Below are 17,064 nucleotides of genomic sequence, written 5' to 3'. Positions count from 1 at the left end.
AAGTCAAACGCGTAATACCTCACAGAGGTACGGACAGTGGACCACGTGGCAGCGTTGCAGATCTGGACTGCAGAGGCACCACGTCAAGCTGCCTACGAAGGAGCCACAGACCTAGTGGAATGAGCCCTCACAGAGGATGGAACCGGCAGGCCTTCATGAAGATAAGCTTCTGAAATTGCCATACGGATCAAACCTGCCAAAGTTTGCTTTGAAGCAGGCCAGCCCTTTTTACGGAAGCCATAGAGGACAAACAAGTCGTCCAACTTCCTAAACGAAGAAGTGCGGTCAACATAAATCCTTAAGGCCCACACAACGTCCAAAGTGGCCTCACCCACTGAAAGGTGAGGTGAGTTAAAAGCCGGCACAACGATTTCCTCGTTGATATGAAAACGGGAAACAACCTTGGGAAGAAAATCAGGACAAGTGCGCAGCACCGCCCTGTTCCCATGAAATATCAAGAAAGGGGGTCTACAAGAGAGAGCCCCTAAATCAGAAACACGTCTGGCTGAAGCGATGGCCAGAAGGAAAATTGTTTTAGCTGTCAGCCATTTAAGATGCACTGAGCCCAGTGGTTCAAATGGCGGTCCCTGGAGAGCCCTCAGGACCACAGCCAAAACCCAAGGCGCCACCGGTGGAACAAATGGCGGCTGAATTCGAAGAACACCTTGCATAAAGGTGCACACATCAGGGAATGTAGCAATCCTACGATGGAACCAGACAGACAGGGCAGAAACCTGCACCTTCAAAGAAGCAAGGCGAAGCCCATGGTCTAGTCCTGCCTGTAGGAAGGCTAGCACTCTAGACAGACGGAACTCCCAAGGTGCATAACCTCTCGGTCGACACCACTAGAAGAACGTATGCCACACATGATGGTATATTCTTGCAGAAGACGGTTTCCGAGCTCTTAGCGTAGTTCGTACTACAGAGCTGAAAAAACCCCTGGACCTTAACATGGCCGTCTCAACAGCCACGCCGTCAGACAGCAGAGTCCGGTCCGGGTGAAGACAAGGACCCTGTGACAGTAGGTCCGGTCGTAGCGGCAACCGCAGAGGAATGTCCACGAGACCCTGAAGGTCTGAGAACCAGTGCCGTCTGGGTCACGCGGGAGCTATCAACAGGAGCGTTCCTCCTTCCTGTTTGAATTTCCGGATTACCCGTGGAAGAAGGGAAAACGGAGGAAAGAGATAAGCAAACCGGAACGTCCACTGGACGGACAGAGCATCCACCAGAGACGCCTTTTCGTCTCTTGTGCGAGACCCGTACACCGGCAACTTATTGTTGTGCCGTGACGCCATGAGGTCGATCTCTGGAAGACCCCACCTGTCCACCAGAAGTTGAAAGACGTCCTGGTGCAGAGACCATTCCCCCGGATGAACGTCCTGGCGACTGAGAAAGTCGGCCTCCCAGTTGAATACCGCTGATATGGCCGGGAGATTGCGCTCCGCCCAGATCAGGATGCGGGACACCTCTACGAGTGCCGCCCGACTTCGGGTTCCTCCTTGCCGATTTATGTAGGCCACGGTGGTGGCGTTGTCCGACTGGACCTGCACGGGATGACCCTGGAGAACCCGATGGGCCTGTTGAAGAGCATTGAAAATGGTGTGGAGTTCCAAGATGTGTATCGGAAGCTCCTTTTCCGCCTGAGTCCATCTGCCCTGGAACAAGTGTGGACCCGTGATCGCTCCCCAGCCCGGAAACTGGCGTCCGTTGTTAATAGGACCCAGTTCGCCACCCAAAACGGACGACCCTTGTTGAGATGGGTCGTCTGCAACCACCAGGCAAGGGACAGGCGAACCTCCGGAGTGAGCACCATCGTCTGGGATTTGAGACTCTGAGGCAGTCCATTCCATTTGGACAGGATCAATTGCTGCAGAGGTCTGGAGTGAAACTGGGCATATTCCACCATGTCGAACACGGACACCATGGAGCCCAGTAATCTCATTGCCGAGTGTAGAGACACACGGCGACTCTGCAGACAACTGCAAACCTCAACTGCAAGGCAGAGATCTTTTCCCCCGTCACAAAGATCTTCTGCTGACTGGAGTCCAACAAGGCTCCGAGGTGCAGAATCCTCTGAGACGGGATCAGGGTGGACTTTTGCCAGTTTATCAACCAACCGTGCCGTTGCAGTACTGCAATCGTCAGATCCAAATGGTGTAGAAGGAGCTCCGGAGATCCTGCTACCAACAGAAGGTCGTCTAGGTACGGCAACATGCGGACTCCCTGCAGCTGCAGGGAAGCCGCCATGACCGCCATAACCTTGGTGAACACACGTGGTGCTGTCGCCAGGCCAAAAGGTAACGCCCAGAACTGGAAGTGATCGTTGCGGATTGCAAACCTGAGGAACGGTTGATGGCGCGAAAGGATAGGGACATGCATGTAAGCGTCCTGTATGTCCAACGACACCATGTAATCCCCAGGTTCCAGCGCCAGAATGATGGACCGTAGGGTCTCCATCCGAAACCTCGGCACCCGCAAGAACTTGTTGAGTGCTTTGAGGTTGAGGATCGGACGGTACGACCCATTGGGTTTCTGCACCAAAAACAGATTGGAATAGAAACCCAGGCCCCTCTGGGAGAATGGAACAGGCACTATAACTCCAGCCTGGAGCAGTATGCAAAACCTTCCGCAATTCCGTGGCTTTGTTCCGGTCTGATGGAAGACCAGTGGTGAAGAATCGGGATGGGGGTCTGTGCCGAAAGGAGGGCATACCCGTGAGAAACCACCTCGTGAACCCAACTGTCTGTCGTGGTTACCGACCAACACTGGGCGAACCGTAGCAGGCGGCCTCCCACTTTGGGATCCCCCAAAGGGAGGCCCAGACCGTCAGGCCGCAGGTTTGTCATCTGATTCCGGGGCTTGGCCGATTTCTTGGGGCCAGCCTGTCGAGGAAAGGACTGTGCTTTAGGCCTACCCTGGGCCCCGTAAGGCTGAAAGGACGGCGTACCTGAACTGGAAGGAACTGCAGCAGACGGGAGACATGCCGATTTGGCTGCCGCCAGCGTGGCTACAATTTTGTCCAGATCCGGACCAAATAGGACTTCTCCACTAAAAGGCAAAGCTTCCAAGCCCTTTTTGGAATCAGCGTCCGCCTTCCAAGATCACAACCATAAGGTGCGACGAGCCGCCACAGCTGCCGAAAAAATCAGAGAAGTCAGGGTACTGATATCTAAAGCCGCTTCATTAATGTCGGAACCGAAAGACGCCTCTAAACTATCTGCCCAGCGCTCCATAGCTCTGGCTACCCAACAAATGGCCATAGCCGGCCTGGCTGAAACCTCCCCCCCCTGCCCCCCCCTGCGAGGGAATAAACGGACTTTAGGCAGATTTCCACCTTACGGTCCGTGGCATCCTTTAAGGAGGACATGGGTAACGTGGCATTTCAGACCAGGCGTGTGTCACATGGGAATCCACCTGTGGCAGGGATTCCCACTTAGCAAAATAATTGTCCACAAACAGATAAGCCACTGCTAAACGTCTTTGAGGCTGATACCGTTTGCCAGGATGTTTCCACGCCTCCTCTAAGTGGTCTACCAATTGACCCGAAAGAGGAAACACTGTGGCGTCACCCTTAACATCTTTGAAAAAGGCATATTTGGATTTTTATACCAGAAGTTCATCATCCTCAATAACTAAAGCTGTGCGGACTGCACGAATAAGGCCAGGTATATAAACCTTAGACTTAGCGTCCGACTCTTTAGTACGGAGAGGTTCTTGGTCCGAAAGATCCAGAATCTACCCATCATCGTTCGTCCCCTCGTCATCCTCATAAGGAGTGGACAGAGACGACACCGGCCGCTTATGAGGCTGCAACGCAGACTCCCCTTGTAACACATCTGACAAATGCTGCACAGAACTTGTCAGAATTAACCCACGCAGGCTCCTGAGAAGGGGAAATAGGGATACTATGGGGTACCATCAGTTGTCTCGGGAACCCCTGCATGGGTGACGACACCACTGACTGCTGGGACAATCCCATCTGAGGGAACGCAGGTTGCGGAGCTAACTGGCCCACTAGGGTTGTAAGCGCTTTAGCGAAACAAGCCCAGGGCGGCTCCTGAACTGGAGCCGTGACCGTAATTGGCCGTGTCAATAAAAAACGCCGCCGACATAGCCCCTCCGCTCTACCTTCCCCCTCCGCTATAGGTACCTTATACGTAGTACACAGAAGCTGGAGAGGAAAATCACTCTCAGACATGATGGCAAGTATGTGACCCCTCTCCCTGATACGCGTTAGTATAGTGGGAGAACAGCCCTGCAATCAGCGCACCGCAAGGGCTTTAGCAGAAGAAGAGCAGGGACAGTGAAAAGGCTGACAGTAGAAAGTGAAAGTACAGGCAGCAGATGCTAGCAGTCACATACAATGCAAAGAAATCAATCCCTGAACTATCAGCGCTGATCCTCAACTACGCAGACACAGAGTCTGGTAGGACACAGTGCTGCATACACAGACCTATTCCAACGGAGGAGAGGTATGCCGGGGGACCCAGACCACGATGCCACCGATCAGCAGCGTCCAGCAGGGTTCACCATGCTTCAGGAAAGATGGCCACCGAGGAGCAGAGAGGAGGCCGGCCTGGGGGAGGAGCGCTGCCACAGGGCCAATCGGCAAGTACAGAGAGGCTGTGTGCAGCGGGGGAGGCGCCGGCTGTGTACAGGGAAGGCGCGCTCCCCTGGCATGCAATTAACCCCTGGGACACCGCAGCGCTACCGCTCAGCGCCGGTCCGCTGTCCCAGGGGGGTAGTGGAAGCGCAGATCTACTCTAGCTACTCTCCTCAAAACCAACTAAACATGACCTGTAAAGCTGTGGATTTGCGATTGAGAACATAGCAGCGTTCCCAGACACCCCTGTGACACTCCCATAACACATCCCCTTTTTGCGATCACTTTAGGTCACCTCTCAGTCTCTGCCCAGGGATCGCAATCCCCTTCTCAAGTGTTAGCGATGCCATACTCAATTGTGAATGGCATATAGGACACTTGGTTTTATGCATACGCCGTAAGGGATTTCTGGACTTTTCACGCATGTGTAGTAGTAAAACATTGCTCTGCTGCGTAATCACCACCACAGTGTCAGTCTCTGAATCAGGCCTTTTGTACAAATATACGATAACTTCCGGGGAGAAAATGAACACATAATACCCTTTACCTTCATGTGGTCTCTGTGCAGACTCCCTTGTAGTCACAGGAGATCCTCTATTCAAATGGCTGCTGTATGATGCCCCGTGTTGCAATTGATGATCTTCATATGAGAGTGGACTATGTCTGGGTTTTCCAGGGTCTGGTACAATTACAGGAGCTCCCCTTGGTATTGAGCTGGAGCTAGATCTACTTTTCAGCAACATCTCATCATACACTCGTTCCATAGTCCTGGGGTCTTGCAAGACCTCCATTGGATGCAAAGGGTGGTAAGGTCTACCCGTACTTCCAATTATGGATCGTACATCATGCTTCTTGGAACTCATAGAAGAACCGCTGTCATACTTCAAAGGTGTACCCTGTACAGGAAAAGGAACAAACATGGTCTTAATAGAACTTAAAAAAACCACATAAAATTTGATAGATGGTTTCTGGATATGCAGTTGCTGTGTCTACTGTAACTACTTTCATCCTCATAAAGATAGGACTCTGTAGGCCCAGTACAAAGTACCAAATGATCCGAATGTAAAAGATGAACATGTTTTACCATTATTTACTTTCCTACTAGATGCAATTCTGTACATTATAATTTTCCTCAGGAAATATTTATTTTGGCAACAGGAATCTACAGTGTTTATTATTTCCCTTGTCCACATTACATTGCACTAGTGGCACCAATTTGTTATCCGTGGAGAGGCATCGCCACATTCCAGGTACAGTAGTTACAGCTGATTTATTATCAAGTACATAACAAAAAGCGATGGTGGGTGTATCTCATATCATTATTTCCCTTCTGTTATATCCACATGCTAATGTTAATGCCAGTAGCAGCCATATAAAAAGTCTAGGAATGCCCCAAAATAATGATGACCCATGCATCTGTAGCACAGAAGGCCATGAGAGACTAGCTGATAGTGGGTAAGTGTCAACCAGAGGAAGTGCAAGACTAAATAAATTAAACAGTAATTTAAAAACATATAAAATGTCATTTCTGGCAAGGACCAATAAGCCCCAAAATTACAATTCAGAAATGAACTATAAAGGAACAATACACAGTTCACTATTACTCTGACATTCCACTGTAGTTCTGACAAAGTATTCTGCTCCTACTGCATTACAGACAGCTGAAATCCCTTACACATCCAGGACAAGTGAAGGTCCTGTCATTTATCAGCTGTTTGACCTGTATGACATCCCAGCTGTGTATTAATCCACACAGTCCATCACAGACAAAAGGCTAGTTATGTGCCTCCTCCATGCATCAGAGTAAAGCTTTGTATCATCCAAAAAAAATCCACTATAGCAAAGGATTCTGGCTTCAAATTCCTTCTTGTACCCCAAACTATAAGATCTGCCTGAAATTGTTCTCCATTTGAAAAAACTTCTCTTAAAAACACAAGGAAGAAGGCTAGAAAGGTTGACGTCTGGGAGGCAAAAGGCAGGAGAAGGATGTCTGACTGACAAGATTGGGGCATTGCCCAATGGCAAGGCTTTAGAGGACTGGTCTGAATTCTAACAATGATTGGATAGGGCACTTATAGGTGTTATAACATAGTGCAGCCCTACTACTTCATGTGTTGAAACCATGGCCATTACTTCACCTAGAGCTGGATGGTCAAGCTAGACATATGCTTACTAACCAACTCACAAGTGTAAAGCAGTTGGTCACCTCAGCATTTCCAATTACACTGGTGTTGGTTCGCTGGAGGTGGAAGTCTCTATTACACAGTTTAATTCCCCATTAAACACAAGCAGCTTTAGAGTGACATCTATTCTTTGAGTGCTACGGTGAGGACATGGGCTAAACTTTACCCACAAAACACACAAACCTCTCTGCTACCAGTTTATTTCTCCTATTACAAAGCAGGGTCAGTTTTTCTTTATTTATAAAAGCTACACAAATCATTGCACATGGAATAGGTAAAAATAACATCTAAGATAATATAAGTACAGTCTATATCTGTGCATTGTAAGTATGAAGAACACAATGCGTAAATGTGTGACTTTATACAGAAGAGTTTGTTTTTCTAGAATTCTTCCTTAAAATATACAATGACTTTCCAGTACTGCCTGGAGAATTTATACCGGTATGGAAAGATACCCCCTGGTGACTGGAATACAGCTATAAAGCTTATTCTGCTGGCTCTATCAAGTAGCTGGCTGTGCTGTGAGGTTCCATGGGCTGGCTCTGAGAATATGGAGACGTGCCCAGTGACTCACAACCACGACGACAACAGCAACAAATCTGCCTGAGGACTTCCACGCTCCAGAGCCAAGTATGCTAAAGTGTGCAGTGATCTTTCACCCAGTCACAATGTGATTTCACAAGGCATATGTTATCACAGACACTGCGAGGTGACACTCTCAGAATAAAACACTGCTAATACTCTTATTGTTTTATGCAGAGTGCATATATATTTTGCATTTTTATAAAATAAAAAAAATCAGAACACTCAGACCTCCATATACCTAGCATTATGTAAAAACATGGGAAAACTACGCAGGAACAGATTTTAATATTTAATTTTAAAATTCCATCATTAATTACCTGTAGCATCATAATATTCAATTCCCTTGTGCATTCGAGCATACTCTTCACTTCACTGGTGGTTTTGTCTGCCCTGTTATCATTTTCCACCTCATTATAGTTATAACAATGCAGCTCTACAACAATACAGATGTGTCCTCATACACTCTGACTTCAGCTATGCCAAATAACCACACTCGGTGCTCCAGGTCCTGGGCGACTCAGCCACACCCAGCGTCTTTCTTGCTGAAAATGTGCGTCATATTCGCATAAATAACTGGTGGCGACAAAACTACTCTGTAAGATCTATGCGTGACTGAGTCTGAATTTGCATACGGAGTGCTACAATGCAGCGGCCGCTGTCTTTTTCCATTCCTTTAGCTTCATCTGTGACTTTGAATGTATATAAAACTAATTCCTTAAAGTCGCAGCCCAGCATCCCTAATACGCTAAGATGCAAAATTGAAAGAAAAAGTAGGAAAGCTACACCTCCTGGAGCTGGTCAATTTCGCAAGGAGTCTCGTGCCATATGGTGTATGGACGCTAGGTCAGTGGTTCCCAAACTTATTGGAATCACGGCGCCCTAGAGTATCAGCATTGTTTTCACGGCACCCAAGTTTAAGTTGGTTATTTAGAGATTCAGAAAAAAAATGTAATAAAGTGAAGTACATTGTGCTTAGCCGTCATCCTTAGGGTCAGTTATGTGGTGGTGGACAAGTTTGCACTTCTGTGTGTCCACATATTTACATTAAATTGACCTTAAATAATTTGATTTGCTTCTGGACCACCAGCCTGAGGCACCCCTGCAAATGTTCCGAGGTACCCCAGCGCACAGTTTGGGAACAATTGCGCTGCGTGCAAGAGGACAAATCTGTAACTTTATAACCACAGGTCATCCTGATCCTCTCTCTTTTTTATATTTAACTTAATTACCAATGTTCTCTCTGATTGGCAGAGCGGTAGCAACTACAGATGGTTGTGTTTACATGTAGCTCTTAGGCAGAATGTGCATGAAACACACATGTATGAAGCTTTTAACAAGCATATGTTCAGTGCCGGCTGTACAGGCTGCAGTGTGCATATCTGGAGTGTCCAAAGGATGCTTTGGGCGGTACCGCAACAATGATCCTGCAGTCTGTGCGGCGGCACCGCTTGCACGCCCCTAGTTAAGGCACCATACATATTAGTCATTGAAAGGGCACCAAAGTGTACTCATTTAATAACTACATACCTGTGTAATTGAACCTTCTTTATGAGGCCGTGTATTGACTTGAATCTCAGAGCTTTGTCTCAGTTCTTCTCTAGGGATTTCATGGACAGATCTCCCAGCTTCCTTCACTGTGGCCACCATGTCCTCATGGGTCTTCAGCTTCAGGCCTGAAAGGCCTTCATGTGCTCTGACTTTGTAGGCATCAGGCAGGCTTCGTGGAGGAGTGCTTTCTCTTTTCAGCTGCTTAGCATCTCTTCTGAGGTAGTCTTCTTGAGCCTCAATGTAAGAGCGAGGAATCCCTGAACAGAGAACACAAAGCCCATGAAACCTATACAAAGTACATAATGCAGATGTATATGGTATAAAATATGTGCAGGTTATCTATTTACACACAAAGGTATCATAAGGCACAAGGCAGCAAATCCATGCTGAAACCTTTAGAGCCATATTCATTTCACTGTGGATGATAACAGGCTGCTCATCTACAACCTTAGTTTTGAAGCAGTCTCCCAGGCCCAATGACACCCACAACAGTCTACATTTTCGATAGTGTAATCGGCAAATTTTTATCTGTGTGGTTAAATGGTTAAAATACAAATATTTACTGATTATACTACCAAGTAAGCAAATATACAAAACCCAAAGATGTGTCTTCGTTTCAGCATGGGTTATTTGTATATGCAAAACCAACCTGAGATGAACTGAAACCATTTGGTAATCCCTGCAACCAGGGTAAAATGTAACAAACTATTAAGCAGCAGGAATCTGCCTAGCTCACAGCATGTCCTCTGAACAGAAACATGATGTACCTCAACAGTGTTGCTGTTCCACACATTTAACCATTCATTTCCACAGAGAATGGATAAAATACTTTATCAAACATCATTTATACAGTCAGTAGCGCATGCAGGGGGGGGTTTCGGAGTACCCAGAGACCCCCCTGACAGACTTAACACATTAAGCCCCGCCCCCTCGTGGCAATTTTGCCGCGATTCGCGGGTCAATTTGGAGGAGGCGGAGCCAATATGATCTGATTTAATTAGATTCAAGTAATTTGGGCCCGCCCCCCTCTGGATTGACCCGCGAAACGCGGCAATTTTCCGCGAGGAGACGGGCCTTAAGCACATGGTGCCAGCTTGCTAGATCATGTACCTATCAGATCTGCTGGAAGGTAAGTTTTTTGCAATGTATTTGACATATGTTTGACTTATGTACTGTATGTGTATACAAATCTAAATATACAGTACACAGTATATATATATATATATATATATATATATATATATACATACAGTATATATATATATATATATATATATACATACAGTATATATATATATATATATACACACACACAGTATATATATATATATATATATATATATATATACACAGTATATATATAAATATATATATATATATATATACACAGTATATATATAAATATACACAGTATATATATATATATATATATATACACAGTATATATATATAAATATACACAGTATATATATAAATATACACAGTATATATATATATATATATATATATATATATAACCCTCCCATGATAATCCTGCTTTTGTCCGTGAGAGTTAAATCCTTAAGATATCCGATGCCTTAAATGCAAACAATGCTGACATCATCTGTACATTAACACTATCCATGCTCTCTGAATGACATTCAATGGACACTGCGCATTCGGTATGATTTACCGCCTGTATAAACTAACCTAATACTACCCCCCCCTAACCCTCCTTTAGGGTGCCTAACCCTAACCCCCCCCCCCTGTACCTAACCCTAATCCCCCTCTAAGTGCCTAAACCTAACCCCCCTTCCCTGCCGCCCAAAACTAAGTCCCCCAGGGGGGTGCCTAACTCTAACCTCCCCCGCTCCCCCGGGGGTGCCTAACCCTAATCCCCCCTTCCCATAGCCTGACCCTAACCTCCCGGGGGGGTGCCTAACCCTAAGTCCCCCCCGTGAGCCCTAAACCTAACCCTCCTCCCCTGTAGCTGTCTGCGCCCGGCATCCCTTCAATCGGGATGCCGGGCGCCGGTCTCCTGGCGTCGGTAAAATGACAGGCGTCTAGATTTAGATGCCTGTCATTTAACCCTCGCCCAGATTAAGCAGTCGGGAAGCCGGCGGTCGGCATTGCGTCTGCTGGCTTCCTGAATGTATACCGGACACTGCATAGGGGAACCAATGCTAAACAAGAGCAGTAGCCTAAAAGCCACCAGGGCTAAGGAAAGATCTACAAGAACTTTGCCAGCTGAAAACCTTTTTAGTTCAGAAAAGTATTTTTAAACACATAGTACCTGATAATGAGTTGGAAGTAAACCAGGTGTATGTTGCTCCCAGAGGAAAAAAACTGTATATCCACCTGTACGCAGAGAGGTACGCAACCTGCAGTGTGACTGCTCGGTTTGAAATTAGTCATAAACCGGCGGGCACTTGCTTCAACCCTATACTAAGGACATAGGTTACGCCAGGAAACATGGGGTATATTCTGTTATATCCAACTCTGCATAGTCTGTAGCTGACACGCGTGAGAGCACCCCGTTACACCCCTCTGGTCTTAAGAGTAGATGCAACTGAAACGCGTACTTGTCTGCATCAGCTCCAATATTTAAACCCTACACTGTTAACAGATATCAATAACAAAGATACAATAACAAAGGAAACCTACTGAAGACCTGGACATTGTTCCCAGTATTACCCTGTGTTATGGAGCCTCGGATATGCTGTGGCAGTTCCTTGATGCTGTGCGGACTGTGTCTGTCACAAGGGATTGCTCTTCCCATTAAACCTGCACACAAACAGCAAGACAACACTCCGATCATACCATAGAGTCAGGTTTACAAATAAAAACATCAGCCAAAATGTTAAAATGTAGAAGTGGTGCCTATTTTACAGTGTTATATACCACATTTTCCATTTTCTGATGCAACAATAGAAGACTAGAAATTCTGAATTTACATGATGTAAACCATTATATTTTTATTTTTGGTAATTTTATTTAAAAATCGTTATCACGTTTGCAAATTAATACTAAAAAGAAAATTTAAAAATGAAATGCTGAAAATACAGACATTTGTCATTGTTAAGAGATCTGACATGCAATGGGCACTTTTGTAATCGAAACAGAATATTAGAAACAATTGTACATTATTGTTTTATTGAATTACAATGTTCATAGACAATGAAAACAGCCCCACACATCTAACGGAGTGCCATATCAGGATTGGTGCCTATCCTATTATTATCCATTCCCAATTCGGTCACATCCCTGTGACACAACTGTCCATATACGCCCATTCTGACAGTCAGTGAGGTTGACAGGGGGCTCCATTGGCGGCACTCTTGGCTCTCACACCTTGAACCTGCCCCACAGCTAAATAAATACTGCCCCCAGCGAGTTCATTCTAATCAGCAGCCAAATTCATTATATTAATACTGAGAGTGAGTTTGAAATTCTCACCTACTTACCACTGCCAGCACTGGACCACACTTTCTCCTCCACCAGTTATCAGTGCTGAGAAAATCTGGTAACTGCACTGAACGCAAAAGTGTACATATGGAGAGGTCTACAGTAGAACAACCCATTTAAAGAAGCCTGGGTATACATATTATGATTTATCACCCATTAAATACAAAGGAAAGTCTGTAGCACTTACCCTCTATAGGACAAGCTGGTAACTCCCGAACTTGTAATCCTCTTGGAATTTGTCCTTCCATCATATCATAAGTGCGTTTAGGAGCGCTTGCCTCTTGAGAGGACCCAACAGACCGATTGTCCTCTTTGGAGTTTTGAGTTGTTGAACTACCTAAATAAGAACACACCATCAAACGTGCATGCTATGATCAATTCAATATATTGGCAACCACAATATTGTAAACAAGGTCATTAACCACTTACCTGGCGGCGTCACATGTGATGCGACCTCAGTAAGCAGTGCTTCACCTGGCAAGGTTGCACTACATGTGATTGTGCCACCCCGCTATGTTCCCCGGCTTGAGAAGAGGAGGACAGTTCTCCTCTGACTCCCCGGAAGTGCCACAGTGGATATCACTTCCAGAATCGCATCCCAGAATGCCATGGCACATGCGCCACAGATCACAGTGTGAGGGGGGGGAATTTAGTTAATCTCCAAGCGCTATTTGGCTACTCTCTGCAAGGGCAGAGTTCAGCGGCAGCATGGGGACTGATAATCAGGGAAGGGGGATATATACAGTATGTCCATGGGGGGGGGAGATCTAGCATCACTGGGGGAGGTGTAATATAAAGAAATATGAGGCTAGAGGGGGCAATATAATAAAAAAAATTACATTGTTCACAGAGGAGGAGGGGGTTGCAAACAACATGGGCTTTTTACAGGGGTGGGGGAGTTGGTTTATAAGGTAGTGTGGCCATTGGGGGGTGCCAAACAACCCCTAGATCAGTGGTTCCCAAACTGTGTGCCGCGGAACCATGGGGTGCCTTGGGACACTGGCAGGGGTGCCTAGGGACACTTGCAGGGGTGCCTCAGGTTGGTGGTCCAGCACCAAATCAAATTATTTTTGGTCAATGTAATGTAAATATGTGGACAAATAGAAGCGCAAATCTGTCCACCACCACATAACTGAACCTAAGGATGACAGGTGAGCACAATTTACTTCACTTTACTACTTCACTAGATTTTCTTCTGAATTTCTCATTAACAAACATTCACCTTATGGGTGTCGTGAACACAATGCTGATACACTGGGGTGCCGTGATTCAAAAAAGTTTGGGAACCACTGCCCTAGGCATTGTTTTTAAAATAAAATATTTAACATGTATTATTAAAAAATATTTTTAATATTTATTAAATAATAAAACAGACAATTTATCAGCAGTTTTGTGGGAAAAAAGTCATCAGCTAAATGGTTAAATAAAGGATTTAGCCAGACTTAATTTTCCCAAATTCAGGTCGAGTCTCCCATATCCAAATATTCAGAAATACGGAATATTTTTAGCATGACTGAGATAGTGAAATCTTTGCTTTTTGATGGTTCAATGTACACAAACTTTGTTTGAAAATTATTGAAAATATTGTATAAAATTACCTGTAGGATGTGTGTATATAACACATAAATGCATTCTGTGTTTAGATTTGGGTCCCATTCCCAATATATTTCATTATGGTATGTAAATATTCCAAAATACGGAATATTCCTATATCCAAGTTACCCCTGGTCCCAAGCATTTTGGATATGGGAGACTATCAGCATTTCAATTAAATTTGGAGAATGCATTACAGATTTTCGAGCTGTTATACAAGATTTAATGACAAAATGTTATGTCTAGTGATTTAAAATCACCCTCTCGCCAAGAAATGGAATGGTTTTGTTATTTGTGTTGTGATGACACTTTTCTCAACCTCCTTCTCAGACACAAAAGAGACATACTTTTGCACACTCTTGTTTTGTGAAAGCACGAAGAAAGTAGATCAGTTTTAAATATTGTTTCCTGATAAAACATTTTTTAAGATTTATTACATTTATAGCACCACTAGGAAAAGGTAAATATATAATCTCAAATACATACATACCCTAGCAAAATAAAGTCACTTCTTCAGTGTAAAAGAACAAATCTACACTAATATAATAAGAAAATTGGGTCCGTTTATTCAAAGTTGATGCAGAAACTACTGAAAACTGCATCATTTTGTAGTGGAAACTCTTAGAAATAACCTGCACTTTGTTTCATCTCGATCCAGCAAGTTAAAGTTGAGCAATAACAAAAACAAAATGTATTGACATCATCAATGTAAGAGATAGGAGTGGCACTTTGCACGTGGCTGGTAAGGGGAGGGGGGCAGAGGGGCTTCGGGCTCGCGTTCACTGGAATAGGATATGCTACATAGCGGTCTGTGCACAGGTCACACAGTGACATTGGTGTGAGTGGTGGGTGAAGGCACTGCTGACGCCAGTCTGTATAGCGCTGCTGGTCATGTGTGCCACTACAGCGACAGGGCCCCTATGCAAAGCAATGCAACTAGAAGACCTCAAATAAAAAACAATGATGGCAGAAGCGATTTCATCGTGGACAAAGCCGCGGGCAACAATAAATAATAATAAACAGTGAATAATAATCCTCATGATCACCTCAAGAGTAAAGGCATCTATTAATGGAAGGTGTGGTATTACTAACCACAAATGTGTATGAGTGATACTACTAAAAATAAGCAGTTTCTGGGATTTTAAAATAGAATATTAATCATAAGTTTTGAAGCTTCTCCACTGGCCTACAATGTACAGATGCCTTATAATTGCACCTTAATCTGAAGGAGCCACCATCTTGAGTACCCTGCAACTGCTGGAGATGTAGAAACACCAGTTAAAACGCAGTTGTCAGGAAGGAAGTACACTAAAAGCTACAATGAACGGTCCGCTTAAAGTGCATATACCCTTGTTGACACCACTTGAATTTTCCATTGGCGGCTCGATCTCTCAAGCACCTGTGGGACGCAGATGGCGGCACCTCCTCCTTCCGTTGAAGTGGTGATTTTAGGATAAGTCTCAGGGGAGGAAACCCCACAAAACCATTACAAGGGGTTAATGTAGTTTAGCAAAGAAACAGTTTGGTTCAATTTCTTTAACACTGCAAAGTATTTAAAAAAATGGTTGTTTTTAATCAGTGTGTGTCGCTCAGCTTTATTGAATTACTCTCTAAGATTAGTGACTAGTCAGTGACTAAGTTGTCTATGTACTAAGCCTTGGAGAGAGAGAGAGAAAGTGGAAAGATAAAGTACCAACGACTCAGCTCCTGTCATTTTTCAAACACAGCCTGTAAAAGTGACAGTTAGGAGCGGATTGGTTTGTACTTTATCTCCGTCCACTTTATTTCTCTCTAAGGGTTATTACATAGAGCCCTAAATCGCTTAATGGACATCATCTAGAATATCTGCCACCAGTTGGCTGTAGCATTTGCGAACTCATCACTTCCATAAGGAATACAAGTGTAAGTTTTTAAAAAGATAGAACTTCTAGCGTAACTCATTATTGGCCTCATTTATAAACGCGTTTTATCATTCACAGCGAGTGATAAAACTTGTTGCATATGATAAATGGTGCTCCAGCCAATCAGCATCCAACTGTCATTTTTCAGGCAGATGACAGTTGGGAGCCGATTGGCAGGAGCACCATTATCATATGCAACAAGTTTTATCACTCGCTGTGAATGATAAAACTCGTTGATAAATGAGGCCCTATGTCATCATGTTTTACACAGTCTTTAACAACAGCTCCAAGGAAAGGAAATCACCAAACTTGCCATCGAGGGACAGGATGTGGCCTTTCTTGCCTTTATAAATGACCTGACCTTTGGACAGCGGTTCCTCCCGCATTCTGTCTACCCTGCCTGGGCTGTTTTCTCCCATGATCTTCGATATGGTTCCTTTGTAAAGTACTTCTGCTGGAGTGCCCTACAAAAAGTGATATTTGTGTAAGGACAAAACATAAAAAGTACCACCAGTGTGTGAATCAGAAGTGTATAATAAAGACTAACATGTGTAATGGACCCTCTGTATGTTATTTGTGGATCTGGGGAAGGTCGACTGCTGGGCAAACCTTTAGTGAGACTTCCTCCTTGAGCGGTGCCTGCAACGCAAAAACAAAAGAATACATTTTAAAAAGATCATTTACCTCTATTGGTAAAATGTACTAAGCCTTTGGAGAGAAATAAATTACCAACTAATCAGCTCCTAACTGTTATTTATCAAAAACAGGGGTCTATGTACTAAGCCTTGAAGAGAGAGAAAGTGGACGGAGATAAAGTACCAACCAAACAGCTTTAAACTGCATTTTTCAAACATACCCCTAAAGTGACAGTTAAGAGCTGATTGGTTGGTACGTTATCTCTTACTAAGGCCTAGTACATCTCCCCCTATATCAGTAGCCCCTCAACTCTAATCCAGAGAAGCTCAGCAGCACCACGATATGCCTGCAGACATATCTGTCCATCGGATCTCACACACACACACACAGCGGTAGCCATGAGGAGGGGGACGGGACATGCCCCTGAACCGGCCGCCGGGTCCCGCGGGCACAAGCAGATGATGGTCGTTCATACACACTAAACGGCCATCATCTGCAGATATATCTGTCAGGTATGTACCCAGCTTTACATGTACTTCTGATGTGTACACAAAGCAGGCCAGGCAGATTG

General features: G+C 44.8%; 1 protein-coding gene across 14 annotated transcripts in view; it reads right to left on the bottom strand.

Moving 5' to 3' along the window:
* The window catches only part of NCOR2 (nuclear receptor corepressor 2), a 535,580-nt gene that overhangs the window by 49,621 nt on the left and 468,895 nt on the right, over window positions 1–17,064 (bottom strand). For 7 of the 14 annotated variants that reach the window (XM_088482127.1, XM_088482128.1, XM_088482131.1 and 4 more), the window contains 6 exons: window positions 16,405–16,496; window positions 16,219–16,321; window positions 12,551–12,700; window positions 11,593–11,682; window positions 8,899–9,176; window positions 5,151–5,499 (listed from right to left, as the gene is read on the bottom strand). In XM_088482127.1, coding sequence (XP_088338253.1) covers window positions 5,151–5,499; window positions 8,899–9,176; window positions 11,593–11,682; window positions 12,551–12,700; window positions 16,219–16,321; window positions 16,405–16,496 — 1,062 coding nt within the window. Of the gene's footprint in view, window positions 1–5,150; window positions 5,500–8,898; window positions 9,177–11,562; window positions 11,683–12,550; window positions 12,701–16,161; window positions 16,322–16,404; window positions 16,497–17,064 lie in introns of all 14 variants that reach the window. The other 7 variants (XM_088482138.1, XM_088482137.1, XM_088482139.1 and 4 more) reach the window with 2 other exon arrangements.

Source organism: Taudactylus pleione, unplaced genomic scaffold (genome assembly GCF_031769625.1).
Source record: "Taudactylus pleione unplaced genomic scaffold, aTauple2 ptg000282l, whole genome shotgun sequence".
NCBI classification, from domain to species: domain Eukaryota; kingdom Metazoa; phylum Chordata; class Amphibia; order Anura; family Myobatrachidae; genus Taudactylus; species Taudactylus pleione.
Note: the sequence above shows the minus strand (reverse complement) of the source record. Positions and strands in the feature narration are given on the sequence as shown.